The sequence below is a fragment of the Struthio camelus genome, chromosome 3 (assembly GCF_040807025.1).
Source record: "Struthio camelus isolate bStrCam1 chromosome 3, bStrCam1.hap1, whole genome shotgun sequence".
Lineage (NCBI taxonomy): Eukaryota > Metazoa > Chordata > Aves > Struthioniformes > Struthionidae > Struthio > Struthio camelus.
Window position 1 is genome coordinate 10,872,903 of NC_090944.1, and position 27,948 is coordinate 10,900,850.

Consider the following 27,948-nt stretch of genomic DNA (forward strand, 5'->3'; position numbering starts at 1 on the left):
ATCCAAGTCAGCAGCGATTGCTGTGGCAGGGTAGCCACCATAGCATATTTACCTGGGGTTAATTCCCCTAGGGTCTCAGCAGGGATAATGAGTCCTATGCTGCTTCCAGGACATGACCTACTTTGGCCATCTCAGAACTGGGCTGAAAGCAGCAGTGTAGATATGTTTTTATTCTACATTATATGTGGGACTCCCATCCCCTGGTAGCTCCAGGCTTAGGAAAGCCCACTCTTCTCTTTTGGAGCAGTTGACGATTTAGATCAGTGCAACTACTGTAAGGAGAGAACCAAGCTTCCTTATTACGAACCTTTGCATATATTTACATGAAGAAAACATCATTAATGAGACTTTCAAATCATTCTCAGCTATTGAAATCACCTAAACCGCCAGTATTAATGAGACATGCAAATAAAGTCATAACAACTCGGACAAATTCTGAATGAACTCACCATCAGGGGTGAATATAAAAATTCAAATCATTCCGTCTGAACAACAATGCAATCTTTCTCATGTGCCTAGAATGAGCTCTCATCAAAGCTGCCTGTTTGCATCTGAACAGATCCAGGCTGTTTCCATCAGGCAGGGCCTGAACAACCTTGAATTTGCACCGCCAAAGTAATCACGGTAGGATGGTAACAAATGGGTATTGATCTCTTCCAAAGGGAGCTCTAGAAACGTCTGCCTGACACTACCTCAACGTTTTGTTCTTCAGGGATAAAACCGGGTGGGGATAAGGAATCTGAATTTCTGCAAGGTGAGCAAGACTTGTTGTTGTGCATCAAAAGCACATGCCCACCCAGGTAGTCCAGCAGGCCTTTTAGGAGGGCAGCCAGTGTCAGCCGTATGCAGCACAGCTGGAAGAGCCCCTCTTCTAGAGATATCTGGCATTTGCTGTCAAAATGAAGGCTCTTCCGTTTTCTTACCACCGCTTACAAGTTGACTTTTGCTTAGAAGCACAAGGGTTTATAGCCCTTCTCAATCCCACTAATACCCTCCGTGTAGATGCTGGATTTCTGTTACCCACGTTGGATTTGGTTTCAAATGTTGCGAACTTACTTTTTTTCAGTGAAACCCCTCCACTAGTGAACGACCCCATGCCAACCTGTTCCCTGGACCTTGGGCTAGCTAATTTATTTTTTCTTTTACCTTTTTTTTTTTTTTTTGGAGTGAGAGAGCGGCTCACTCCAAAAAATCCCAAAATCACTAGAGACCCTAACTCTGCCATATAAATGTTTTATTCAAGCCAACTCCTGCGCCCAAACTCGGCGACTGAAGCCACACGCGGCACGTGCTGCCGCGGCGCTTCATTGACGAAAAACACCTTAAAACAACCCGTCCCTGCCGTCATTCCCGCCCAGCACATGCAGCAAATCCAAACGAGGAACAACAAGGAGGCGTCTGGGCCTGGATCCCTGCCAAAGCCTAAAATTTTAGGCCTCACACAGCAAAAAGCCCCGCCCCCTCTCGGCCCCGCCCCCTCTGCCCCGCCCCCTCGGCCCTGCCTCTCCACCAGGCCTGGCCTGGCCCATGGCTCCGCCCCCTCACCCACCCCTCTGGCCTGAAGCCACGCCCCTTCCCCTGCCGCCGTTCCTATTGGCTCCCCCCTCGAGGCTCCTCCCCTTCTCCGGCCTCCGCCTATCTTTCTTAAAGGACTTAGGGAAGGGGGGGGGGGGTGGAATGATTGTTTCGCGGCCGCGGGCTGCGCCGGCACCTTTGGAAGAGCGCTCCTTCCGGTAAGGGCAGGCCGCCCCAAGCCGGCTTCTGAGCCTGTTCCGCCCTCACAGGAGAAGAGCGGGCGGGGATTGGTTCGGAGGGTGGTGGTTGGGAGGGGGGAATATCACGTGGGAGCCACGGCGGATTCGTAACATCCGGGGTAGGAGCCGCCAGTTTCCGGCTGTTGCCGTTCGGCCGGCGCCTCCTCCGAGCGGCGGGGCCCGGGGTCCTGGCGGCGGCCGGGCCGCGGCTGCCCCCGCCCCCGCCTCCTCGGCGCCCCTGGGGCTGGGCCCCTTTAGCCGGGCACCGAGGGGTTCCCCCCCGCCCCGGCCAACCGCCTCCGGGGCCCCCCTAACCGCCCCCAGGTTCGCCTCACCGCCGCCTGCAGCCCCCCCGGGCTCCCCTCAGGCACCGAGGGGCCCCCTGCGCCGCCATTTCCTGCGTCTCCCTCTGTCAGGCATCGAGAGGGCTCCTCTGAGCGCCTCAGCCCGTCCTCCGGCAGGTGCTGGGCACCCCCCCCCCCCCCCCCGGATCCCCTTGAGTCAGGGGCTTGTGCCGGAGCTGAGCTCTTCCCTCCCTGAAACGGGGGGTTGTGACACCCACCCCTCATCTCTAGCGCCCCCTCCTCACCTAGTTGCCCTGCTCTGACATTTCTCCTCCTTAGCTGCTCTCTCCCTTCTGCCTCGCCACCTCCCTCCTTTCCTTCCTCTTCTCCCATCTAATCTTTGCATCATCCCCCAGCTGTGATAGGGATAGGGGTGGCTGTCCCCAGCGCGGGAGCTGGGCTCACCCCTTGGGTTATGAGCCTGACTGTCTTTGGGATCTTACAGGGCTGTCTGCCAGTTACATACTGTCCCAGGATTGTCCCACATTCTCCATCCTGGCCCTGCTGGTGCTTCCTCTCCCAGCTAGCTTTAGGCAAAGGCCTCCCCAGGCCTGTTATCTTCACTAGGAAGCATGGAGTTTGCGGAGCTAATCAAGACCCCTCGAGTTGATAATGTCGTACTGCACCGCCCTTTCTACCCTGCCGTGGAGGGGACTCTGTGTTTGACTGGCCATCACCTCATTCTTTCTTCGCGGCGCCAAGATGACGCTGAGGAACTGTGGCTGCTGCACTCCAATATTGACTCTATTGAAAAAAGGTATGTGTCCTAATTCTCTCTGTCTTCCTGTACCCAATTGTTCATTTTATTATGGGATGAAAAGTGGTTGTCAGGACTGGTTCACACTGCAGCTTCCCAAAATCCAGGTCTAGAGAGGAGAGTAGCCTAGTCAACTAGAGCGTGAGGTGGAATATTGTCATGGACTAACTGATTCTCATTCAGTTTGGAAACTGTTATGTGACTGTTGCATCTTAAGATTTTTTTTCCTTCTGTCATGTCTTCTGTGTTTAAATTTCTTGTATCAATAGTATTTTTAGTTAATAGTACAATGTATTTCATCAGCAGCTCTTAAAACACTTTATAAAGGATGCATCATTATCACAGTTTGTCAGAGGTGGAAGCTGAAGTTCTCATTAAGTGATTTGCTGAGGGTCACACAGCAAAATTGGAGCAGACTTCTGGCTCTGCCATGAGATCTTCTCGGTCCCAGATCAGCCCTACTGCTAGATTGTAGGAGTAAGAGGTTGATACTGCTTATGAAAATCAATAACACTTTAGCAGCATGCACCTTGTCAGAGTGATGTGGCTAACGTGAGTTGTGACTGCTGCACTTGAGTGTCACACTATTCTTGCCCATCCCCTTGTATCACAGGGGCTTCAGCGATGAATCTTCCAAGCCTTTCCTGGGTTGCTGATGTCATCTCTGCTGACTGTATTCTGCTTGTTTATCTTAATCCTTTGCTCAGTTTGGTCATAACCGTTTTTGCTACAAAGTCAAACCCTGTTTTCCTTGCCCTTTAAAGTAGTTTGGAAGAATAGATTTCCTCCTTGGCAGTAAGACAGAAAAATCTAGCAGCAGTGGTTAAATTATCAGGCTTCCTCAGAATCTAAGAATAGTAAAAGTATCAGACACTGATTAAGTTTGTTCCTGTGCTGCAGTTTTCTCTTAGTGTTTCTGAAAAATCATGCCACTTAGCCAGAGGGAGGAGAGGAGCAGAATGGTGGGAGGCTCTGAAAATCTATTGCCATCCTACGCCGCTCAGTTATCAGGGCGGTTTGGTGTTGTCCTCTTCACTGCCTATACTAAACTAGCCACAGCTGTATTTTGAATATGATTATAGACAATCTTTTTTTTTTTTTGAAAGCTTTTTTTTGAACTTTGGCCTAATGAGAATGCATGATTTTTAGCAGTTAGCGGTGTCTGCAAATAATCTTGGTCAGTAATAATGACCCTAGTTTCTAGAAGATCCCTAGGGTAGATATGTTTGTCCTTCAGCATAGCTTTGTGTGAACACAATTGCAATTAAAAAAGATGAGTGTATATTCTGTTGAATGTTGGAGGGAATGGAGTAACAAGGCTCTTCAAATCAATCAAGATTGTAGAAAGTTCCAGTATGGCACTGCTTAAGATTATTAGTGCACAACCACTGTGACACCACAACAAGCTTAAAATCTAGTCTCCCGTTTTTTTGTTCAATAACATATTTTCCCATAACTGTAAAATGGTCATCAAGCTGTCTTTTACTTTTTAAGCAACTCAAATTTAATCTGTAGGGTTTGCTGAGGAGGGGAGCGGTTTCTGATCTAAAATGGAATTTTTGCTTAAAGAAACATAGAAAGGAGAAGCAGCCCCAGTAATGCATTGTAGTTGTAATATATTATCGCTTTGGGAATCTGTGAAATAGCACTACGAAGAGGGCATATGATGCACAGACTGACTCTGCTGGAACTGGAGACCTTTTCTGTCCAAATGCCTGCAGTTCTTGCTTCAGCACTACCAAAATTATAGTTGGTGCTGTGTGTTAACCTTTGCACTGAAGAAAAGGATAACGATCTTTCATCTGTAATAATTCTGAAATAATTTATGGCTGCCCTCATATGCAGTGCAGGTGAAGCAACCCAGAGCTTAGTAATCAGGTCTCCTTTCAGAGCACGTACAGCTCTCCCCTTGTATATGCATGGTCTAACTACAGGTTAAGTTTAAAGGGACCTTTAAAGGTCCCTTTAAACCTAAAGGACTAAAGGTCCTTTAAAGGTTAACCTTAAAGGTTAAAGGACTTGATTCCTCAATTCTTGTGAGATTCTGCTGCTTTCATCACCCTCTGCTGGTGCAAGCACTGTTGTGGCCTAGAAGGCGACTTTGCTGCTCTTCCTTAGTTCACTGCTAAACCTAAATCATTTCTGTGAACACTAGCTGACAGTTAGCATGAAGAAAATGCTCATTTTTCTGTTCTGGCATCATCCTTCTTTCAGGTATGTGATGGAGACTGGAGAGGACATCTGTGTGATGGATTCTTTTGAAACATAGAACTCCTTCTGGGTTGACTTACGTTAATACCACCAGTGATAACAACCAGTACTTCTGAGGTCTGCAGAACAAATAGTCCCATGTCATTACAGATATCAGAAAGCGAACTCTTCTTTTGTGAAAGACAAGGGAATGTAATGTAGCCAGGCTCAGAGGCTTTTTAAAAAATTAAATTCCGTTCAAATACTTTTAGCAATTCTAAGTTTCAACACAGCACGCCTAATGAATCTGGAAGCTTCCACTTGAATCTTCTAGTGTCATCAGAAAATAGCTGGGTATACCTTTTCTCTTTTAATATTTTAAAGCAAAATTAGGAGGAAAACCTTTTCTCTCAGTCTTCTAATACTTCTGCTCACTGCCATATCACAAGAACAAGATAAGAAAAGGCAGAGCACAAATTGTAAATACCTAAATAGATTTTTTTTTTTTCCTTCTCTGCTGAATGGATGATATTGCACACAAATTTGTACTAATGGAATTCTGTTTTCTAGGCATATGTTGTGGGGAAGAAGCCATCATATCTCCATCTTAGAAGATCCTGTTCCTCAGAGACTCTTTCTTTGTATCTTGCTGTAGGTTTGTGGGCTCACTGGGTACCATCGTCATAAAATGTAAAGATTTGCGAATTATTCAGCTGGATATACCTGGAATGGAGGAGTGTTTGAACATTGCTAGCTCTATTGAGGTAACAATTCATAATGATACATAATGTTCATCTAAGTGATTTAAGATGTGTTCAGTTGGTTATACCTGCTCAGTGTTCATCTTTCTCATTCTTTGTTGCACTATTGCATAGTGTAGCCCAAGTGCGCGATGCTCTGTGGAAAAATCCATAGGAAGCAGCTGGGTGCTCTGTATCATCTGCTCTTTTTATGCCGCTCTGTTTATATTATATGGCTGTTAAACTACTCTGCATCTGACTGACAGTCACTAGGCGTATAATACAGTATACTTTTTCTCCTCCACCCCAAGTAAAACTTGATTTATATTCTCACAATAACTTTTGACTACCAGTTCTGCTCATGAATTCACCAGCTTACTATCAAGTGAAATGGTTTCAGCCTTTTTTTGAAAAGCGTTGTGATTCAGCAGCAGTCATTTAGCTTATGTGGCAACAGAAGGTGGCAGATAAAATCAAGGACATGCCATGGCAGGCCAGAACATGCTGACACAGTGATGTTGGAGGGTTTCACGCCTATAGCCGTTTTCTAGTGTTTCCCTTTTTGCCACTGGACAAGTGCTATTGTTCTGGCTCATCATTGTCCTTTAAAAATGACTGATAATTTCTGTTAATGATGGGCTGAAGCTCACATGTGCCAAACACTCTTGATTGAAGCAGAGGACTGGGCTGTTCTGGGAAAGCTGTTGCTGGCTGACCTGTTCTGTACATGTCTCTGCAGTTGTGATGGTGTGGCAAAAAAATACATCAAACTAGCAATGAATTCTGCTGCTGTATTGGCTTTTATATACTAAAAGATAGTAATCTAAATCTGTATATATAGTCCAGTGACTTCAGTTTGCATCTGAGATGTTAGATGAAGAAATCTAACAGTCCGTTTTGCTTTGAAATGAGTAGCAATTTGAATTAATTATATTTCCCTCTTCCACTCAGGCTCTTTCCACCTTGGATTCTGTCACTCTCATGTATCCGTTCTTTTATCGACCCATGTTTGAAGTTGTTGAAGATGGCTGGCGCTCTTTTCTGCCTGAGCAAGAGTTTGAGCTTCTCAGTTCAGTAGTAAGTTGGATCTCGAGGGTTTGCACAGATATTCAGATATATCAGAAAAGTTATTTCTTGTTTGATACAAGAAGATATATTTGTGCAAGTAGCTTTTGAAGCATTTCACTCAGCAGTGTCTGGAGTGGAGATCCTGGATGGTAAAACTAGCAGCCTGTGCCTGGGTGGAAAATGAGTGTGGTTGAAATACTCACTCTTTAAACATCACATATTTCTGGTTTATGTGCTAAGTATACCTGTTTGGCACTCACAGCTCACCATGTGCAAAGGGAGTTTTGAGGCCTATGTAAAAGTTACTGGGAAGATATGAAGGAAGTGTTTTTGTCCTTTGGGGATGGCCCTCTCGTTGAAAAAACAAGGAACTTTGGCCTATATTCCGGTTAAAATTTGCATCTGAAGTGGAGCAGGATGAATCCTGCCCTTTGTCAACCTCTTTATTGAAACGGAGCAGTGTAAAATTGCCAAGGGCTTCATAGCTCTCTGAGAAGATGAGAGTAGGTACAAATTACCAATTCAAAATGTTCTTCACTCTAGTTCATAATGGGAAAATATTGGGAGGATTCAGAGAGCTGGGAATTTCCAGTCTTACTGTTCTAGGTGCTCTGAGGTCATGTTGACGTTATCTCAGTACCTGTAGGGTAGGAATTGTTCTCGTGAAATTCTGTGTTGTGTCTGTGTTGGTCAAACTTGTTTTTAGGATGCTGAACTTAATACAGTGGAGAACCAGCTCAGTTGCAAGATCCTATCTAATTCAATAGTGGCTTGGGTTAGTGTATCCTGTTGTTCCAAGTCTCTGTTACATTAAATAGTGCGCTTGCTGCAATTTTTTCAGGTTTCTGAGACCACATCCATTAGTACATCATCAAAAAAACATTTTTATCTGCAACCCAGCCCGTCTGCAGCATAATCACTTCCTGTATATGACTAATAACTGAACAGTATGATCAGTTTGATCAGATTCTGCTTTCTATGCAGAGTTGAAATCCTTTCTGGATTTCAGGAATCTAATCACTTTTGATTGTTGTATTTAACACCATGCAAATGCAGCAGCTAGTGCTAATCCATTGATTTGCTGCTTTTTCTGTGTAGAGGTTTAAAAGAGCAGTGACAACTCTTGGCTTTCTGAATATGTGCCCCTTGGAAGGGTTACACTTTTAAAAAAACAAATTACTTCATAGTGCTAGGTTTCAAGGGCAATAATTCATTCCTTTAAATAAGCATATCTAACAGCTGTTGATTAATTCTTGGCTTTTGATTAATTCTTGGCTTTTAACCCGAAACTTCAACTGCAACTCCTTGTTGAAATAATGGCAACAAAAGCTATGTTAAAATGATTTACTTTTCCTGAACAGCAGCTAGAAATATTGTTGACAAGTATTTCTTGTTGTGTAATTATTCTAGCCTGTCGTATAAGGAAGTATAAGTAAATGGCTGATTATTTATTTATTTTCCCTCTGAAAATTCAAAGGAGTGTAATACAGAAAGTTACTTCCCTCTCCATTAGATCACCCATCTGGGTCTGTAGTGCCTTACCTCCCTCAATATGGAAACATCTTGTCAAGAACTGCATTTTGCCCTCAGTGCACCTCTAGTACTGTATGAATTCCACATTTTTCTGTTACGTGTGAGTTTTAACTCAGACGTTCTCTGATGGCAAAGTGAAACTATAAAGAAGTTATCATTTATATTTCTAATATAATTTAGCTATAACTATATAATAATTACAATAATATATTGATTATAGCTATTTTAATTACAATATAATGATTCATGTATTTCTAGATATTGATATGACTATATGTGATAACAAATAGATACAATTCATCCATTTATCTTTGCATATGTTGTATGAAATACATTGTCCCAATACGGATATCCCCCTGCATGATTCTGTCCAGTACCTTGATTAACAAAGTGTCACCTCGCGTTGTGCTCAGAATTTGATGGCATGCATTAAAACACTGTGCCACAGCAGCTCAGCTCAAGGATTACAGAGGTTGCTTAGTTATGCTACCCTACCACACATTCCTGCTTTCAGCCCATGAAGGTGTTAAGGCTCTGTGTGCTAACTATCCTCTTGGAGATAGGGCTACAAAGATGATGAGGGGCCTGTAGCATCTCTCCTCTGAAGAAAGGCTGCGAGAGCTGGGTCTGTTCAGCCTGGAGACGAGAAGACTGAGAGGTGATCTCATCAATGTGTACAAGTATCTGAAGGGGGAGTGTCAAGAGGATGAGGCCAGTTTCTTCTCTGTGGTGTCCAGCGACAGGACAAGAGGCAATGGGCAGAAACTGAACCACAGGAAGTTCCACCTAAACCTGAGGAAAAATCTCTTTCCTGTGAGGGTGACAGAGCATTGGAACAGGTTGCCCAGAGAGGTAGTGGAGTCTCCTTCGCTGGAGATGTTCAAAACCCGTCTGGATGTGATCCTGGGCAATGTGCTCTAGGTGACCCTGCTTGAGCAGGGAGGTTGGCTAGATGATCTCCAGAGGTCCCTTCCAACCTCAACCATTCTGTGTTTCTGTGAGATAATCTGCAGCATGGGTCAGCAAAGCTTTTGTCAAGTATGTAGTCCGTGCACTGCTATTCTGATAAATTCAACATATCAACAGACACAATAGCTCAGCTGCAAATCTAAATCAGTGAAATGTTTAGCTGATATCTTTACATAAACGTCACAGGAATGGAACAAAAGACTACAGTGCCTGCAGGCTCCAAATTACTGTACTGTGAGATGAGACTTTAAAGATACCATTGACAAATATATGAATGGAGCGGGAGATAAACAAGACAGTTCATGTTTGTTCATCCAGCTTATTACTTTTTTTAAGCACTGGATAGTGCATGAGTTTTGGGTTGGTTACAAGCATGCCAGGCACCATTTGTATAAAAACTGCATTCCTTACTGTTCTACTGCGTAATGGAGTGGCTGAATGGAATTAGAGTATATGCAACGGGTTTCATGTTTTCTGAGGAGTCAAGGCTTGACGGGAGGGAAACATCTCCATCCTGACCTGTTAACTCCTGCAACTGCAGGATATTGCGAGTGAGTCTTCTAAATTCTGGAAATCCAGTTTACTCTTAAAGCTATATGAAGTCTCTGATCCTGAGGAAAAGTTTGCGCAATAACTGTGTGTTTAACATGAAGGTGTTTCGTTGTCACCAAATTCAATTTCTTCATTCTCTATATTTTCATCATGTTGTCAGAGTAGGACAGAGCGCCGGGTTCTGGTCAGCTTAACTCTACTTTATGTACTGTCTTGGGGCTTCTGTTTGGTGGGTGTATTTTTTGTTTGTTTTTTGGTTAGATTTTTTTGGAATTTTCTGATTTTTTGTGCTCGGTTTGCAATGGCAGGGTAGCCCATGTTTTACTGAAAAGCATCAGTCTTTGCCTGCATCTGTTGTTATGCTCCTGGTCTTCTTGCAATCTGTTATTAAGCAGGGCTTACTGCTTCCTGCCTCTTCCTTGGTAATGCTTTCTGTTATTGCTGCTTTGCAAGTTTCTTCCAGATGCCTGCTCGTGTCTTGACTTATCTTGAAGGCTTATTAGTGAAGCTTGAATTGTTTTACAGTATTATTTTGTTGAGAAGGGCTTTTTTTAGGTATTGTAAGTTTTGGGAGGATAGACAACTCTGATTTTCAGATGGTACTGAAAGGCTAAAATAAGTATCTCTATACAAGTGCTAGGACAAGAAAAGCAGAAGCATAAGAAAGAATTAATCCTCTACCTTGTGCAAAACCCATTGTTGATTCTTGTTTGTTTTTCCCTGTCAAGTCCTCTCCCCCTCCCCAGTCCTTTGCCACTGCCTACTTTAGCTGAATTCTTTTTTTTTTTTTTTTTTTCCCTGAATGCCTAAAGAGTACAGATCTCTTTTGCTGGGAGGAGCAGAAAATGCTAGCTTTCTACTCTGTCTAGATATCAACAGCAGATCATGCTAAATGAAATTCAAAGATGAAATCCACTTTTTCATGCTTGCTTCTTCATATGTGCATAATTGAATTGCTGTTCCCCCACACTTCCAGTTAGTAGTAGCAGATGCATTTTCCAGAATTGCAGACAAACCCTAAGCAAAGTAAAAGAAAAGAGAATTTTGCGCTGGTTGGGTTTTACTGTCGTCTAGTTCATCTTTTAGCAATCTGAAGTAGGCACTGCAGAGGTTAACTGGATCTCTGCAGAAGTCTGTATGTTACAGAAGACAAATGGTGCTAATTGCTGCCTTTCTCCTCCTCCTTCCCATAGAGCAGTAAATTATAACTAGATGACATAACAGTATCATCTGTCTCATGATACAAATGGTGAGAGGAGGAGGTTATGGGCAGAGTTAAATTACCAAAGTGGGAGATAAATCAGGTCAATACTCTTTCATTCCTTTTCATACTGGTGATATCAGTGACAGCCAGTCTCTCAAAAAGCATACCACAGAGTTTTCATTTTACCTTCTCTGCATCCTACGTGACTTTACAGTTTTAACAGTTCTTTTCTATATCCCTACAGATTTTTTCACTGTAAACAGATTGCACACCATCATTGGATGAAGTCTACAGTAATTTGACATAGACACCCAAATAAGCTGTAAGAATTATTATTGTTGGAGCACTAAAAGTGTGAACTGTGGCCAGCAGGCCTCCATTATGTGATCTAGTCATTCTTTCATCTCTGCTTGTGACATGATAGCTGGAGGCAGTTTAACTTTGCATCTGGGAGAACCTTGGCATTTTTATAAAAACTAGATGTTCAGAGAAGCTGTTTTGAGGCTAATGAATAATGAAACACCTTGTAGCTGGGCTGATGCAAGACTGTCCAGGCAAGCTACTGAACACTGATAGCAATTGCAGTTGTTAGTAGTAATACACAGAAGCTGTACCTTCCCCAACGTCTTTTTCATAGGCTACAGTAGGCTGCCACCAGAAGGGACAACTGCTTTCTCCCAGGTCACGTGTCCCTTGCATTGCTTACACGATCAGCAGATCCATATCATGAGTCAGATCAGCTTGTTCATCTGATGGAAAAACTTCACTTCCAAAAAACCTTCCAAGTCAATCCTAGTTTTCCACTGGATCAGTGAGCCAGTCGGGCTGGTCTGAGAACCATGTGCCTGCAGGAGCTGTAAGGTAGTAGTATGTGGCTGGACAAAGGAGAGAGGAGAAGAGACCTATTTCTGATCAGAGCTGGGCAAGGACAAGTTAAATGTACATGGAACTAATGTTTCTGAATCAGGTTGAGGTTTTTTTTGACATGGGGTATTCTGTAACATGCTCCTCTCTCACTTCCTCTGATATGTACTTTATCCCCTGCGCTTTTGTCTAGCTGCAACTTTATTTGAACTTGAATGAGCAGGGCTGTTGTGGCATTTGGGTGAGGTCTCTGCCTGCTGCAGTGGCACATCAGCTTCCTGATCTGTGCTGAAAACACCTCAGCTGAGGAATTACTTAGGGTCCTGTTTGCCTTTTCATGCCTGTCTCATGTTGGTGCTTAGTAATAGCTGCTATCAAGGTCTCCTTTTCTATCTGTTCCTGTTCGAAAGGCTTTCTTTATTTCCATTTATTTATTTATTTTTTTTTGCCTGGAGCGTTCCACAGACAAGTCTGACTGCCGTTCTGCTGCGACTTTTAAAAGAGAATTTGACGCTGTTGTTAAAATCAGAGCATGTTTTAGAGGCTCCTGGGTCATTTGTCTTGCCAAAACTTGTGCTCACAGGTTTTGTTGGATATAACAAACATAGAATAAGGATGCATCAACTGAATGTGCAGCTCAGCAAAGCTCTCTGCTGTTGAGGGCACTAAGAGCTCAGTCCCCTGCCAAACTTTAGGCACTGTTCTGCTGTGAGCTCCCTTTCTGTACTTCTGGGGCAAACATATGCCTCTCAGCCATTTGATGTTCCTAGCATTTACTGAGCAGCCTCTCTTTTCTACTGAGTATAACTACATTTGAGACTAAAGGTCTGTCTTGACTATGATTTTGCAGTCACTGCTCCTCGTCTGAGGGTGGTACCCTAATGCAGCAGGCGGTAGCGTGCTCTCAGCCTAGAAGCTGTTTTCCGCCTGTAAATGGGCTGCGGCCAACAGAGCGCGTAGGCTGGGCTTGTTTGAGTCTGCAGCCAGAGCAGTGTCAGCAGTTCCAGCCTGGACTGAAGAGTAAGTGAGGGCTCTTAATCAGTGTGGCCACTTGCTGACCTTTGGTTTTGCTGTGGACAGAGCCAAGTCCTGTGTCTGACCCTGGGTATCTGATAGTGTGTGCTCTGCCAGGTGTCTGCCAGAAGTGTAACCTGCAGGATGCCAGTATTCAGCAGGTTCTTTCACAAGTGTTTGCCTGTTGGAAGCTATGAAGTTATATAACTGGAGCTCATGAGGAGACCTTTGTGCTTAGATGCCCTGATAGTTCCAGGAAGGGCTTTTGGAGGAGAGCTGTACTGGTTTACATAAGGCAGAGCCCCTAGAAAAGAACCAAATTGGAAATGTTAAGTTGCAACTTTAACCTCAAAGCAGCTTCAGCATCTAGAATAGATGGACAACTGTACCTTTCTTGGTCTTCCTTGCCTTGAAGATGGTGGAAGACTTCAGAAAAGTGTGACTAACTCTGTTGTCAAAACAGAAGGAGGTTTGAGCAGATGTTGCCCATATCTAAATCAACCTTTACCTAAATCTGTAGATACAACAGTGTGTTTCTGTTCCAGGGTCTTCCCCAAGAGTGAGAAATATTGTGTTGTTACTTGCAATAAGTTTGAAAGTATTTGCAAATGCAGTAAATCATTTTGTAGCGTATACTGCAGACATGCTGCCTGTTGTGCCTGTGAAACAATTAAAAGCAGCAAATTTCCATTTCTGACAATGCAGGCTTGTTGTGTGCTGTTTATTTGGGATGTTGATAAACGAAAAGTGCAACTATTCAAAAAAATCCCATATCTCAAGAACAAGAGTCACTCAAAACTTGTAGGCAGCAGAAGAAAGTAACTGCACTGAGGATAATGAGCCGCTACAACAAGATATTGATGATGTATGCAACCATAATGGGTTTAAAAAAAAAAAAAACAGTCAACAGACCCATAAATGGATACTAAAAGGACTAGGTGCGGATGTACCTTCTATATCTATAACACGACATTTAAGAGAGGCAAGGGGATAAGGAGTGGACTGCAGAGAGCGGCCGTAACAGCAATATTCTGTTTTTTGGCACAAAACCTAAATGTTCTCATCTCTTTCAGACAGATGAATGGCGTCTAAGCTGCATCAATAAGGAATTCTCTATCTGTCCTTCCTACCCTCCATTCGTCATTGTCCCCAAATCCATTGATGATGAAGCACTTCGGAAAGTTGCCATGTTTCGCCACGGCAGTCGCTTCCCAGTCCTCAGCTATTATCATAAGAAGAATGGTATGGTAAGTTGCGTTTGACTAATAGTTGTATTTGAAGGAAGTACGTGAGTTCAGCCTTGTTTAATGAAAAAATAACTCGTGCTCTAGATGTAATGCAGTTCACGAGGCGTTCACTTCTCTTATTTTTCCAACTCATTTCAAGTGTATGCGTTGAAACTAGTTCTGGGTGATGGAATGAGTAATCTGTATTCTAGAAATAACTATTAATCTGCTTATTTAGCAACATATGTGGCATGAGCTTGTCCTCAGCAGTGAGAGCAAGATGATACTTGTAAAAGCCACCAATGGCAGCCTTGCCTCTTCTGCCAAGAGGCTCCATGATGAAAGGATGGCAGAAACCACATTTTCTTATTTCTGGGTAGTGGGCCATCTCCACAACCTAGTCACGATGACAGCAAGTGTGTATAGAGCCAGGACTGCCTCCGCTTCTGCTGTGTAAGTGTCTGAGGAGTGATTGGAGCAATCTGTTCTTCTAGGCTGTCAGTATAATATGTTTTAGGAGTAGCAAATTCCTACTGTCGCACAGATTTTTGCCCCTTTTTAGCAAGCCAAAATCTAATTGAGGTATTGATACCCCTGAAGCATGCTGTAATTAAAAAATGCACTTTATGAAATAGTCGAGTAATTCTTTGTATCGCTTGCTGATATAACCATTTCTGAGGATGCTGGGGTGTCTAACTTGCAGCCTATAAACTTGATCCAAGCTTCTGAGTCAACTACTGTAATATGTTCTCACCTGCAGTTGCCAAGGTTTGTAAGTCCTGAATTAGAGGATGTCTAGTCTGACCCAGTAGAATGTTCTGTCTTTTTCTTTTTTTCCCCCCCTCTCTCCTTGCCTAAAAATCAGCCATCCACTAATTTCATAATACTCCTGCTTTCTGCTTTTTCCTGCTTGACTGAAAACTGTTGAAGGGAGATTTGCTCAATTTCATTTCTGAACTGTACATGTTTCAAGTGTGCGGAATATATTAGTGTTCTGCTTGGAGTTCTTGAACTTGTGACAATAATACTTTGTCACATGTTGCTCTCCTGGCTTTGAGTTTGAGTGCAGCTAGACTTGCTGACTGGCTGCCTGCTGACTGGCTGCCTCACACTTGAGCTGTTGGGATGCAACAGCTCAAATGATGTGAAAGGCACTTTCTGAACAGAAATCTCAGCTAATACTTCTGGGAAACTAGAGTTTTAGTCTAGCCACTGAATGCAACTGTAACGAATAGACATCTTTAAAGCATGAATGACTTGAGTGTTTTTAAAACACTCAGATTAAAAATCCTGGTCCTAAAAATGTTGGTTTCTTAAGGAGGCATCAGCAGGAAGCCAGTTTTATGGCTTGCAAAGATGATGCTACAGGAATAATTAAAGGGAATAGACCTCTGAGAAGATATCTGTAACTTACAAAGTAGCTTGCTGAATGATTGCTTAATTCAAGGATTTCTAGTTTGCTTTTTAGATAAATTAAGTGCAAGCACTGACAGAGAGTGAAAAGAACTAAAAGATCTGGGGCAAGGGAGAACAGGAGCTATAGGAAGAACCTGAGAAGCGTGGGTGTGTCCAGATGTACTGGATGCAACTTGAAGCAGAGGGAGGTGGGAAGTGCAGTGGGGTCAGAGCTGTGCTTGCTGGTGTAACTCCGCAGAGAAGAGCTGAAGATGAAGGAGGGCTAGATTTAAATTTTGGTGATAGAGGAAGCATGTTAAGGTTGATGTATCTCATCCTAATCAGCGTTCGTGACCTGAGCTGTAAAGGACAGCAGGGGTATCCTTTTTGAATTTAAGCCGCGCGTTTCTCTAGAGAGCTCCCTGGAGCTCAGACCCAGTGATCTCATGCATTGGTTTGTAGTCTATTTACAGACTAAAAAACGTAGAGGTGGCTACTCTGCACAGTGAATGTAAGCCTCTGTTCTAGACTTGGACCTTGACTTGGACCTACTCAGTGGCTTTTAACCTTAAGCTTCCCCATTTCTAGGGCCTAATTAGTGATTATTTTTCCCCACAGGTAATGATGCGAAGTAGCCAGCCTCTTACAGGTACAAATGGGAGACGATGTAAAGAAGATGAGAAGCTTATTAATGCCACACTACGGGCAGGCAAGCGTGGCTACATTATTGATACGAGGTCCCTGAATGTCGCCCAGCAGGCCAGGGCCAAAGGAGGAGGTTTTGAACAGGAAGCACACTATCCGCAGTGGAGGAGAATTCACAAATCTATTGAGAGGTCGGTGAAATCACACAGGCCCCCCTCTGCTTGTAGGGTGCCACCACTTTGTAGGGTGCTTTGGCCATTCTAGTTCTGGTGCTGTAAGAAATGTCCACGTATCCTGCTTGCTGTCAACAGTCATGTTTTCTTTGGCAGAAAAAGGGTATGTGGATAATAAGGGTATTTGGTTTTGAAAAGCTGGTTTTGGTTCCTTTTTCTGAACAACGTGCTGCTGCTGCTGAAGCTTTCAGATGTCAGGCAGTCTCCCTGAGCTATGTATTTCACTGTTGACCATCTACAGCTGCAATCCAGCCTTCTTTTGTTTGTCTTTGCAGTGCACAGGAAGTCCCTTGCTAGCAAATATCTGGAGGTGAGGACCGTGCTTTGTGGCAGAATTGCACTTTTCCTACCCTGCACTTTTCTCGGGTTATCTCATAGTGTTTGGCAACTTGGAAACAAGTTACTAAGTTCAGTAAACTTTGCTCTGAGCTTTTATAACTGCTCTTAACCCTTAGTTTCAGAGAATCCTTCCTTAGGGGCTTGCAGTAAAGTTGCTGGAGCTATTGAAAAGCACCCATTCCCTCCATCACTGTATAGGCCAGCTTTTTAAGAGCTAGCAGAAGGAATTCCTTGCTCTGTGCTTTTAACTATTTTTGCTTCTGGAAAACTTATGGGGAATTGAACTTGATGTCAATTTATTTTTACAGGCGGACTTGGACATCAGAGTCTTTATACATTTTTGTTCTAGTCATTCCTCTAAGTGACACACTATTTGTATTAATCTCCTTGCTGCATCCTTTATTACACCTGAGCACATGTTCTAATCTGTTATTTAAGCAGTGCTTGATCCATCAGTAACTTGGCGCACCTGGAAAGCATAGTGTGAAACAAGAACAGAGGAACATCTGTTTTTACCAGCTGCATGCTGGACACTAGCTTTCTAAGGCTTGAGGACATATTACAACAAAGTAAAAGTAAAACAAAATATGTAACCTTCCTCCCTCTTTTCTATTGCAAAGAATTCAGCCAAACTAATGTGGCTCTATGCTGAGAAGTTGAGTTTGTCTTAAAATTTTCTGTCTTAGTGATGGGATTATGGCCTTGTGATAATGACTTTCAGGTCAGTGTTGCATTCTGTAGTTGGAGCTGGGGGAGCAAAAGTGAGACTTCTAGTGTAATACAGAGAATGAGGATATGGCACTTGAAGCCTGGCTGACATTTGCTTATGTCCATGCCAGATTACAGTCTCACTTGTATTTAGTAATGGGAGCGAGATGTTTTGAAACACATTTTATACGGAAAGTCTAAGATATACCTGAACACACAGAGTTCAGGTAAAATAAGGAAAAAGCTATAGTATTGTGATGCCTCATGAAACGGTTCCTGTCTTGAAAGGAGAGAGATTGCCTGTGCCCAAAGAGGGGCATTCTGCTGGCTGTTAGCTGTGGCTTGGAATTCCCAGTAGCAGCAAGTTTGCTGAATAAGGAGATTTGAATTCTACAAAGTCATGCTGTTTGACAGAACAGCGTCTAAACCGTAGTGCCTAACTTTTACGTTGTGATCTTTAAATGTCTTTTTGTGAGCCTGTTGTCCTAGTTGCTATGCTGCTGCTTGTGTTTTTAATAATATTTTACTTTTCCCAAAGGTTTAATATTCTGCAGGAAAGCCTCATCAAGCTTGTGGAAGCTTGTAATGACCAGTCGCACAATATGGACCGTTGGCTCAGTAAACTGGAGGCTTCTAACTGGCTGACTCACATCAAGGAGATACTAACTGCAGCTTGTCTAGCTGCTCAGTGTATTGATAGGTAAATCATTTTTCAGAAGCCTTGAGTTTCTCGTTCACTTGTTACAGACTTCTTACTAAATACTGGAACAGAAAAGAGATGTTTAACAACTGGCTACCATGAACCAGCTTGCTTGTACCCATGAAAGATGTTATTTCATCATCACAGTTAAAGAATGTTCCTCCCGTGCATCATGTTCACATTTTTATGAGTACAAGCCTGAGGGGGAAAAAATATTAACTGAGAATAGATATTAGATCATCTACTTGAGATCTATTCCTATGTCTGATTCACTCAATCTAATTTAGTTTGCTTTACTGAAGGTTTAGATTAGAACGTGCCCATCTGAAATGCTGTTGTCGCAGCCTAGTAAAATGAGAATGCGGTGTTTTTTAAAAATGATCTTTTTTCGACAGAAATTTTCCAGTACCCCACCTTGCTTCTAGGGTTTAAAACAATGATATTTCCTTGTTTCCTCCAGGAGCTGGTACTGTGCTTTTTGCTCTTGAAACTTTTCTCCCCGTAGTCCAATCTGAGCAGTCCTTCTCATCCTTTATAAATGGTTTGTGACCTCTCTTAACCTGACAGTTATTAAATAAATACTGTTAACTTGGTTAAGTTGTCCTCAAAATGTCTTCAGGCCTCAGGCTGGAGAGCTAGCTTTTTAGCTAGCACTCAGGTGCCAGGGTTTGTAGGACTGAACACAGTGCTCTGCACATAGTCTCTTTATGGCTCTGAAGGGGGGGACGATCTTCCCAAAGCTCAAGGAACCCCTAGGTTTTTTTGTAGCCACAGAATGCATTATACAGATATACAAGTAGAATGAAATGCAGTCTCACTGGTAAAACAGCATTACTGCCTTAAAACATGAGCTGCTGTCTGCTGTGAAAGCAGCAATGTCTGTTTAGTTATGGACTATGCCAGGAAAGGATTGCTCCTGATCAATAGTTTTATCTGTAATTCTTTCCCCTCATGTATGATGAGAAAGAGCAGTGATGAAATTTCTCTGGCCTGTTCAGGCAGTAGATGGTTTCATCGCTCTTAACCTCAGCTTTGGTTTATCTGTTTACCTGGAGTTGTGGCAGGCCAGCTCAGAACTGCTGCCTGGCTAGCCTCATTCAGAGCCCGGTGATTACATTTGAGCTGACAAGGATTTTTCAGTTACATTGGCCCCAGGGAGGGAATGGCTGGGAGAGATCTCTGCATCGCCTTAAAGGTCTGAGGCCAGAAAGATGAAAGGTTACAATAGCATTATGCTAGCATGTCCCACTTTGGGCAGTGCGTAGATTTGGCAGTTGACCTGACTAACTCTTCTGAGCGCAATTGCAAGTAAGAGGCCTCTTGATCCCTCACTTCCTGGGGGAGGGGAAGAAGAAAGTATGTGAAGACTATTTCATAGAGGCATTGGTGATGTTTTAGACATCAAACTGTGGATGAAGATGTTGCCGTGTTTAAGGTATGGATTCTTTTGCTTTTGACTTCAAAAAGCAAGTTCTGTCTGCAGGGTTACTTGTTTCATTGATTATCTCTTTTTACCCATACTTCACAGCTTAGCTGGGTCTCTGCACAATAACATATACAACCTGCAATTAATTTCCTTTCTAGGTGCAAGGATTCTACCAGAAATGAGACATATGTCAAAGTATGGGAGGAGTAGGAGGGATGAATGCCACTTAATACCCTGCGCTCCTTGTTCAGGAGTACTTGAGTTAGGTTCTGATGATGTATCCCAATACAGTCTGGGACGCAGGAAGAGGGAAGGGGACAGTTATCTTGGACAGTGACCATGGGAGGGTGGGGAGTGATAGCATGTGGCACCCTAGCACACTCTTTCTCTTTCCTGAATGGGCTTATGGGCTTTTGTTTGCAGTAATACCCAATTAAGGTCCAAATGCAGTCAAGCCCAGATGTGAGCCAGAATCTCGTAGTAATGTTTTGCAGAGCATCTGGCAGGACCGGAGGTCTTCATTGCAAATGTATATGGGACTGTTTCAGGGTACTTAGCAAAATAATAAATGGCCCAGCCAAATTTTGAGATTTGGCCTTTGATACTATAAATAGAAGAGGTACCAGCTCAAAACAGTGAGCTTCACAAAAAGAAATTTCCCTGCACCTCTCCAGTGCACATGGCAAAGAGTCTGGATTTTCAGAATGTCTAACCAAAAATGAAGCCTTAAGTGATGCATAGCTCTGATCAGTGCTGGTGAGGATCTAGATGGAGGAGTTTGCTGTGGAGGTGTGCTTAAGGGATGGAAAGAGAAGGGGTAAAGAGCCAGCAAAACCTCAGCATTGTCAGGGTAGTGACATGGGTGTCCATGAGATGTATTGGCATCCATTGGGATGCCTACGTCCTTGGGACATATTGTACTTGTTCATACTCTTATTTCTTTCCACCCTTCTTACAGGGAAGGGGCATCGGTGTTAGTTCATGGGACTGAAGGAACTGATTCTACGCTCCAGGTAACTTCTCTGGCACAGATTATCTTGGATCCAAAATGTAGAACCATACGTGGCTTTGAATCTCTCGTTGTGAGAGAATGGCTTCAGGTAAGAAATGCCTTTGAAGTAGCAATATGTGTATGGATGAAATGTCAAGCTATTCAAGTGACATTTGTATTGAGAAAGAGTTTGAGAGGTGGCACACAGGTTGGAATTTGTTGCAACCCTACTTAGTGTGAATGGACCTTGTCCTAAGGAGCAACGTCATTACTGAATCATTTGTCCCTCTTGCATTCCATATATAGCCTCTGCCCCTCATGGTAGTTCTTTGGTTTTAGGGAATTGAAGTTTTGTGTGTTTAGTCTGAATTTCTGTTTTGAGAACACTGATCAGGGTGAAACACAAAACCTCAATTCCGCTCTTCATAGTCTTATAGCAAATATCCTCAGTCTGGTCCTTCAGTGACCCTTCACCAGTTCATTCTTGGTAAAATTCTCTGATCAAATGCAATGCTACTTACATAGCCTGAAAAGAGCAGTAAATTTGGGCACCATGGCTAGCAATTTGCTCCTGGATGCTTGACCAAACTACAATTGTAGAAAAGAGTAATAATAGCATAGAAAATAAGAGCTGTATGGACAGAAATGGCTCCGCTGAAGTCTTTTTGCTAGATGTAGTCACATCCTATTACACTGTGTATGATGCTCTCTGATTCTTATTTATAGGCTGGTCACCCTTTTCAGCAGCGCTGTGCCCAGTCAGCCTACTCGAACAGCAAGCAGAAGTGGGAGGCCCCAGTGTTTCTCCTCTTTTTGGACTGTGTGTGGCAGATCCTTCGTCAGTTCCCTTGCTCCTTCGAATTCAGTGAACACTTCCTCATCATGCTCTTTGAACACGCTTACGCTTCGCAGTTTGGGACGTTTTTGGGCAACAATGAAAATGAGAGGTTGGTGAGGATACTTTCTCAGAACTCTGCATCTGGCAAAGAAAAGAATCTCTTGGTTTGAAAAAGGGTGAGGGTACTTATGTAGTCTCTTTTAGCACAGGTAAGGTTCTCTTGATGTGGTGAAGTAGTCTGCCCTAATGTTAGGGAGCTCCTCCTTTTACAAGCGGGCCATTGTGACCAGAGAAACTTGTGGCTTGATCAGGGACTTGAATTTGTCCTCTCCAGGTCTAAGCTAATACCTCAGACTGTCTTGTCTGTCTGCCTGTGTGGCCTTGAAAAATATCCACCCGTTAGCAGTGTATATAGTCTCTTACACAGAAGCTCTTTCCGTAAAGGAATTAACAGCTGGAGTTCAGCAATGACAAAAGTCATAATTATGGGAAGCAAACCTGTCAGCACAGGGCTGGAGGAGAAGGTGAAGGCAAGACCTGTATGGGAGTCTTCTAAACTGAAGACCACCTAATGAGCGGAAGGGAAAGTAGAGCTGATAATACAAATAGGTGAAGATAGCTTAGAACTTCCTATAAACCTCTCTGCCCTTAAAGTGACCTCTGTTTAGAAGTCTTCTGTCTTCTGCAGGGCTGCTCGGCTGGTCATCTGTAAAACTAAATCAGACTTAGAACCAATAAAACCAAATCTGAAAGAGCATTGAATGTTACATGTAATAATTTGCCTGTCACATCTGAATATGTCTGCCTGCGAGCACAAAACTTTAAAGGCTAATGTTAAGCTTGTGTTGTCTGAAGTATTCACAGGGGTGGCAAATCTCCTGCTTGGGTGGCAGTTCAATTTGCTGACACGAGCAGACTGAGGTTTGCCAAAATCTAAGGAATAGGGACCCTTATGTAGCTCTTGGAGTGAGTTTAACCCAGGATAACAGTATTGCCTTCTTTCTGTGCTCTGATGTTTCCTGCCACCAGAGGGAACTAATCAGACATGCCTATTGTGCAATTCCAGCAATAATACTGCTTTAATTTACCCTGAGAACTATGCTATGATCCTTCCTTGATGCAAACCTATCATCCCTCACGGCTCTACTTTGGCAACATAATAATTCCATTTCTTTCTAAATGCGTCAGTCAGACCATTTCAGGGAGATAACTGATTCCTCATCTGGACAGAAGACAGCTAACTGCTCCCCAACTTAAAAATGTTATTTCCACATCTCTCTTCCCCCCCCCCCCTTTTTTTTTTTTTTTTTTTTTTTTTTTAGAATGAATTGTAATGGACTAGGTTGAGTAAATTGCTTTATGATTCACAGTTCCACAGCTATGCTGGTGAGGTGCTATTAAAGAGATTAGCCTGAATTATTCACCCTTGATTTCTCTGGGCTAGTAGCACATGGGAAAGCTTGTGATATTTTAACTTGCAGGGTTCTGATGAAACAAAGTGAGTTTGTATAGTTTAAACATGAAAGCTAATTTGGTCATATGGGTTTGTTAGGTCTAAACTGAAGCTGCAGCAAAAGACTATGTCCCTGTGGTCCTGGGTGAACAGGCCTCAAGAACTGAGCAAATACAAGAATCCTCTTTTTGAGGCCAACAGTCTTGTCATCTGGCCCTCTGTTGCCCCGCAGAGCTTGCAGCTCTGGGAAGGTAAGCCAGACTCTTTTTTTCTGCTATTTGTAAAGTGTATTTAGTCGCTACTTAAAAACTTTCTTAAGTGTTAACTCCTGTTGTCTCTGTTTCATGCTTAGTCTGTCTCAGCTGATGGCAGTCTTGCTCCCTATGAAATCTAAGAGCTAGATTACAGGATTCTTAAAAATTCTTGTATCTGTTACATTCTAGACTTGCTGGGTTGTGGATTGGGTTGCCCAGCATCCGTGAAGGGCTCCTTAGTTCCAGTATGGTTCTACTTTCTCTGTCGCTTCCTCCTGATGAAGAGTACATGCTGCATCCCGAGGCTCTACTCAGCTCAGTGCTGCTTAATGTTGTCCTTACTTGCACATGCTTGTGCATTCTTGCTTGCTTGTGCACGTGTTCTCTCTCTCTCTCACTGTCACTCATTCCCTCTTAAATCTTATTTTTGAGTTGCTCAAAGGTAAGTAGACAACGTATAGCCTAATCTAGGTATGTTTTGTAGGTCTCAGGTTTTTGTCCTGTATAAACTGAGACTCTTCTTTTTCCTTAAGCCATATGTGGGCCAGGATAGTGGTAGGTAGTAGCTTCTCTGCTACAGAAACTTTCTTCATCCTGTGTCAGCTGAAGTGTTAACTGAAGTGAAGCGTGCAGGCTGTCACTGCAAGTTAGAAACTGTTCAACTTCGTCTAATCAGTGCATGAGGAAAAAAGGAAGGCAAAATAACTTCTATTTCATGATTAACCTTATTTAATAGGAAATGGTGAATCTGAGAGGATGCTCAGGACTTCAAAGTGCTGTTTAGGGGAGAGGCCGAGGGAAGAAATGTGGATTGTATGCCCACTGCCTATAAAAGCTGAGGAAATTTGAATAGTACTTCCAGCTTGGAACAAAGAGCCTTTCGTGACTTTCTCTGGCTTTCTTTGGGCTTTCAGGTGTCTTTCTTCGGTGGAACAGGTCTTCCAGGTTCCTTGACGAAGCCTATGAAGAAATGGTCACCCTTATAGAATACAACAAGCAACTGAAAGCAAAGGTTAATGCATTGAGGAGGAAGTTAGCAGAGCTGGAAACAGATGATCGAATGCAGGAGAACGCATGAGCTTGCAGGGCTTTGGACTCGGGTTTTTCCTTTCAACTCCTCTTTACACTAAAGACTAGACATGGAAAGTGCATGTGTTGCAGAGCCCTCTGGTGCAACTGATCCTCAGTCCTCCCACTGCTGAAACCTTCACTTCACACTATGTACGTCCCTGCTGTTTGGGAGAGATCTCTTTTGTTTACAGAAGACGTACACAACCAGGCGTGGTATCCTCTCTTGGCAGCTTTTCTGTCTCCAATAAATTGTGCACAGTGTCAGCATAAGCTGGAACTCTTACCTCTGTCCAACTCTGTTTGGATGACCAGGATGGGCCAAGAGACGGGATGTTTCAAATTTGTCTTGGACCTTCTCTGTTGAACTCTCTAAACACTCCGTTTGCAGGAATAAAATACAAAGTTATAGGTAGATAAAGGCATTTTGTCTGAAAGCACTTTTTTCCCCCCAAGAGTAGGTCAGGCAGCTTAGTTCTTTAGTGTCCTAGAAATTCTAGAACTGGTAGTTAGATCATACCCTTTTCTACACGTTTATACAACACCTTCAGAAGCCTTCACATCTAACGTTTGGTTGTTGTTTTAAGAATTGGCTAGGGAGCAGTGCTTGAATACCGAACCAGGGCAAGAAACTTCAGTGCAATACAGAATTCAAGCAGGAATTCTTTTAGCTTTTAAGCCATGACCTTCGGGTGGAATTGTCCCTCATGGACAAATATCTCTCAACAAATAAGCTTTATTTTATTCCACCTGGAAAACAGAGGCTAAATAGTTGGCAGAGGTGTTCACTTGCTGAGTAAAACTGTGACTTGGAACTGTCCTTTTAACTAGAGCCACGCTGCCCTCTTGAAACTTCTGGTTGCACTGGCTGTTTTTGTAAGTTTAAATAGATTCACAGCATTGCTAGGGTGCAAGGGCACTTACAGCACCTTTTAATCTACATCTCAACAAAAGTTTTTGCTCAAAAAAAATTTTTGCTTCAGGTGTAGTTTTTCCTCTCATGTTCATACAAGGTATTCTACATCCTTTGTGTTACACAGTCAAAAGCAAAAGGTGGGACTAGGTCTGAGCTAACATATCAGGTATCTTTTGCAGATTAAAAGGCTGTCACGCTACAAAAACGCTCACTTGTTTAGATCGCTTGTAGCTGCTAAAACTACTTCTTGTAGCTGCTAAAACTACTTAAAGATACTAGGGGTCAGCTTTTTTTCCCCAAGTTAATGTTGTCCTTTGTAGCTGTTCTTTGTTTCTGTGGCTGCAATCTGCCTCCCTTTTAATTCAGATCTTTGCTGGAGATTCTTTTTCTTCCTTTAAAAAGGCAGTCGAGAATAGGTCTGAAATACTAACTCACCTAGACATTTGTTCAACTTGATTCCATTGGTAGCTGTACATGACTGAGAAGATTTGAATTAAACAGATTGTTTGGCTGGGATTACTTTAAAAGTTGCTCACTGTTAGCTGCTTTCTTCTGAAGTGAATGGAGCTGCATTAGGTCAATGTTGACCACTGTGGAAAGCGTTGAACTTCTCTTAGCCATGGCATTTTCTGTTTTGGAGTGAAGATGCCTTTATTTAAAAGCTGCTTTCACAGAAATACATGTGTGTGTATATGAGGATGGAGGGTATTTAATTGTCTTAGAAGCATCTGGAGAGTGGTGATTTGCAAAAATCCTATAACCTAAATATGTTCTAAAAATAAGTGTTCCATAAGCAAGGAAATCATTTATATAAAATTACTCGATAGTGATTTTTAAATGCTACCTTAATGCCTTTTACTTCAGTCCTTGTTTCCTTAAGTATTTTCTTCTTGACTAGCCTAAGCTTGGTCCTAAAGTGTTTGTTTTTGTTTTTTTGTCTCTTCTCTCCCCAGAAGGGTTAACCTGCATGGTTTCATTTTACCAGGGCTGGTCTCTTTAAAAAGAGATCCTTGTTTAACAGAAGTAGCCTGAGGGCAGATAGGTAATTCTCCCCCCCCCCCCCCCCCAATTTTAATATTAAATTATTTTTAGATTTGGAGAAGAATAGTCTTGTTCACTAAATCAAGATTGACGTAGGGAGTAGTTTTCTGGGCAGGCTAGTGATCTTTATTGCATAATGGGGAGACGCAGGTTGGGCAAGCCTTCCTCCCACTGCCAAACCCCTGATTTTGGAACTGTCTTCCAGATATTTAGATGTAGGCCCTTGAAATTACTGCTCACCCTTTAAAGTTATGGCTATGTTGTCTGCACCTGCCTTGGAGGAGTATTCCTATCCAATTCAGCATTTCTGCTGTGCCTGTCTGTCTGAAATGCACCATTACTAGTCAGATGGGAAGGATTCAGAAGGGACTGTTTTTTTTCCCCCCATAATAGACTATACATAAAACATTTAAAGGTTATGTAATTTCCTAACATAGTAATTATATATTGAGCTAAATAATAGAGAAGCAAAGAGGTTTTTTGATCTAATTGCCTGGCTGTTCTAGTCTCTCATGCAAACTGCACGCATCTGAGAAAATTGGGTAACCAGCTGTGACAGCTAATAAAAGGCAGAATAATCTTTGAGCTGGCATTTTATCCTTGACTTATGTTTCAGGCCTGAGTCCACCCTTAAGTGGTGTGTGTGTTTGCCTTGGCTTAGTGGTAGTGTGGATCACAGCCTTAACGTTAAAATGCTAGTGTAGCTCCGAACAGTGACAGTAGCTCTTTCCTGCTTCCTCTGCCATACAGCACCTTGCATTGACAACAAATCACAAAACTTGGAGGCTTAAGTTAACTTCCAAATAGTCGCCTTCCTGAGACGCTGCCTGGGAGCAGTCCTGCAAGATATTGCATGTGCTGGAGTTAGGGTAGGATGTTTGGACCCTTGCAGGTCGTCTTGGGAGAACACAGTTCCCGAACCTTTTGTGGTAGCCTATTTACATGTTCTTTTTTGACCTTTTCATCCCCAGCGCCTTCCAGGCTTGAGTCTGGTGGCTACTGATAATACACAGTGGAGCCCTCCAGTTCTTTGCTTACCTGTACGTCCACAATCTTTATTCACATACTTAATGCTAATGATCAGCCTGCTGCTTCTTAGAGAGGGAAGCTTGCTGGACTCCTTGCCTCACAACGTCACTGACACGCTGTTCACAGGTTACCCGCGTGTACCTGAGCTGTAAGCATTGTGGTAGCGTCCAACTCTGGCACTTCAGAGTGGCATTGCCTTACACTATTGCTGAGACACCTGCTTCTGTTCTTTAGCACATGGCTATCCACGTAACAAGCTGGACACAGAGCCCCCTGAAAACTCCAGGGGTCAATCAGTGTGGGCACTCTGCCATTTACCAAAAAAAAGGGAAGAAGAACTAACTTGCACAGTTTTCATAAACACAAAGGGAATATATACCTTCAAAATTTTGATTGTATTGCTCTAACTCTTGAATGTGGCGATCTGTTGAAGTGCACTATTGTCCATGTTGCATATGATATAACTTAAATTGCACTGTATAGCATATTGGCGTCTCACGTATGCTTTGCTAAAGCCTTGGAAAGTGCTATCGTGTACAGGTTCCTGTACGAGGGAAGATGTCTATACTAGCAATTCTACCTTTTTTGTAACTGTGACATTGAATAGCACTGTGTGAAGTCGTGTATTATATATCTGTTACCTAGTTCAAATTTGTGGAGTGCATTTCTGTCCAAACATCTGGAATTGCTAATTGGA

At 42.9% G+C, this 27,948-nt stretch overlaps 1 protein-coding gene across 2 annotated transcripts; it reads left to right on the plus strand.

Annotated features, from left to right (window-relative positions):
- Positions 1-1,640: 1,640 nt before the first annotated feature.
- Positions 1,641-27,948, plus strand: MTMR9 (myotubularin related protein 9). 2 transcript variants are annotated; one of them, XM_068936892.1, is made up of 11 exons: positions 1,641-1,733; positions 2,544-2,855; positions 5,701-5,809; positions 6,737-6,862; positions 14,063-14,236; positions 16,229-16,446; positions 18,074-18,235; positions 20,620-20,761; positions 21,379-21,599; positions 23,043-23,194; positions 24,112-27,948. In XM_068936892.1, exons 2-11 carry the CDS (start codon positions 2,671-2,673, stop codon positions 24,273-24,275), a joined length of 1,653 nt encoding a protein of 550 aa, XP_068792993.1. In that variant the 5' UTR covers positions 1,641-1,733; positions 2,544-2,670; the 3' UTR covers positions 24,276-27,948. The 2 variants fall into 2 exon arrangements, with proteins under 2 accessions (XP_068792993.1, XP_009665216.1); XM_009666921.2 differs by lacking the exon at positions 1,641-1,733 and having other exon boundaries at positions 2,037-2,855.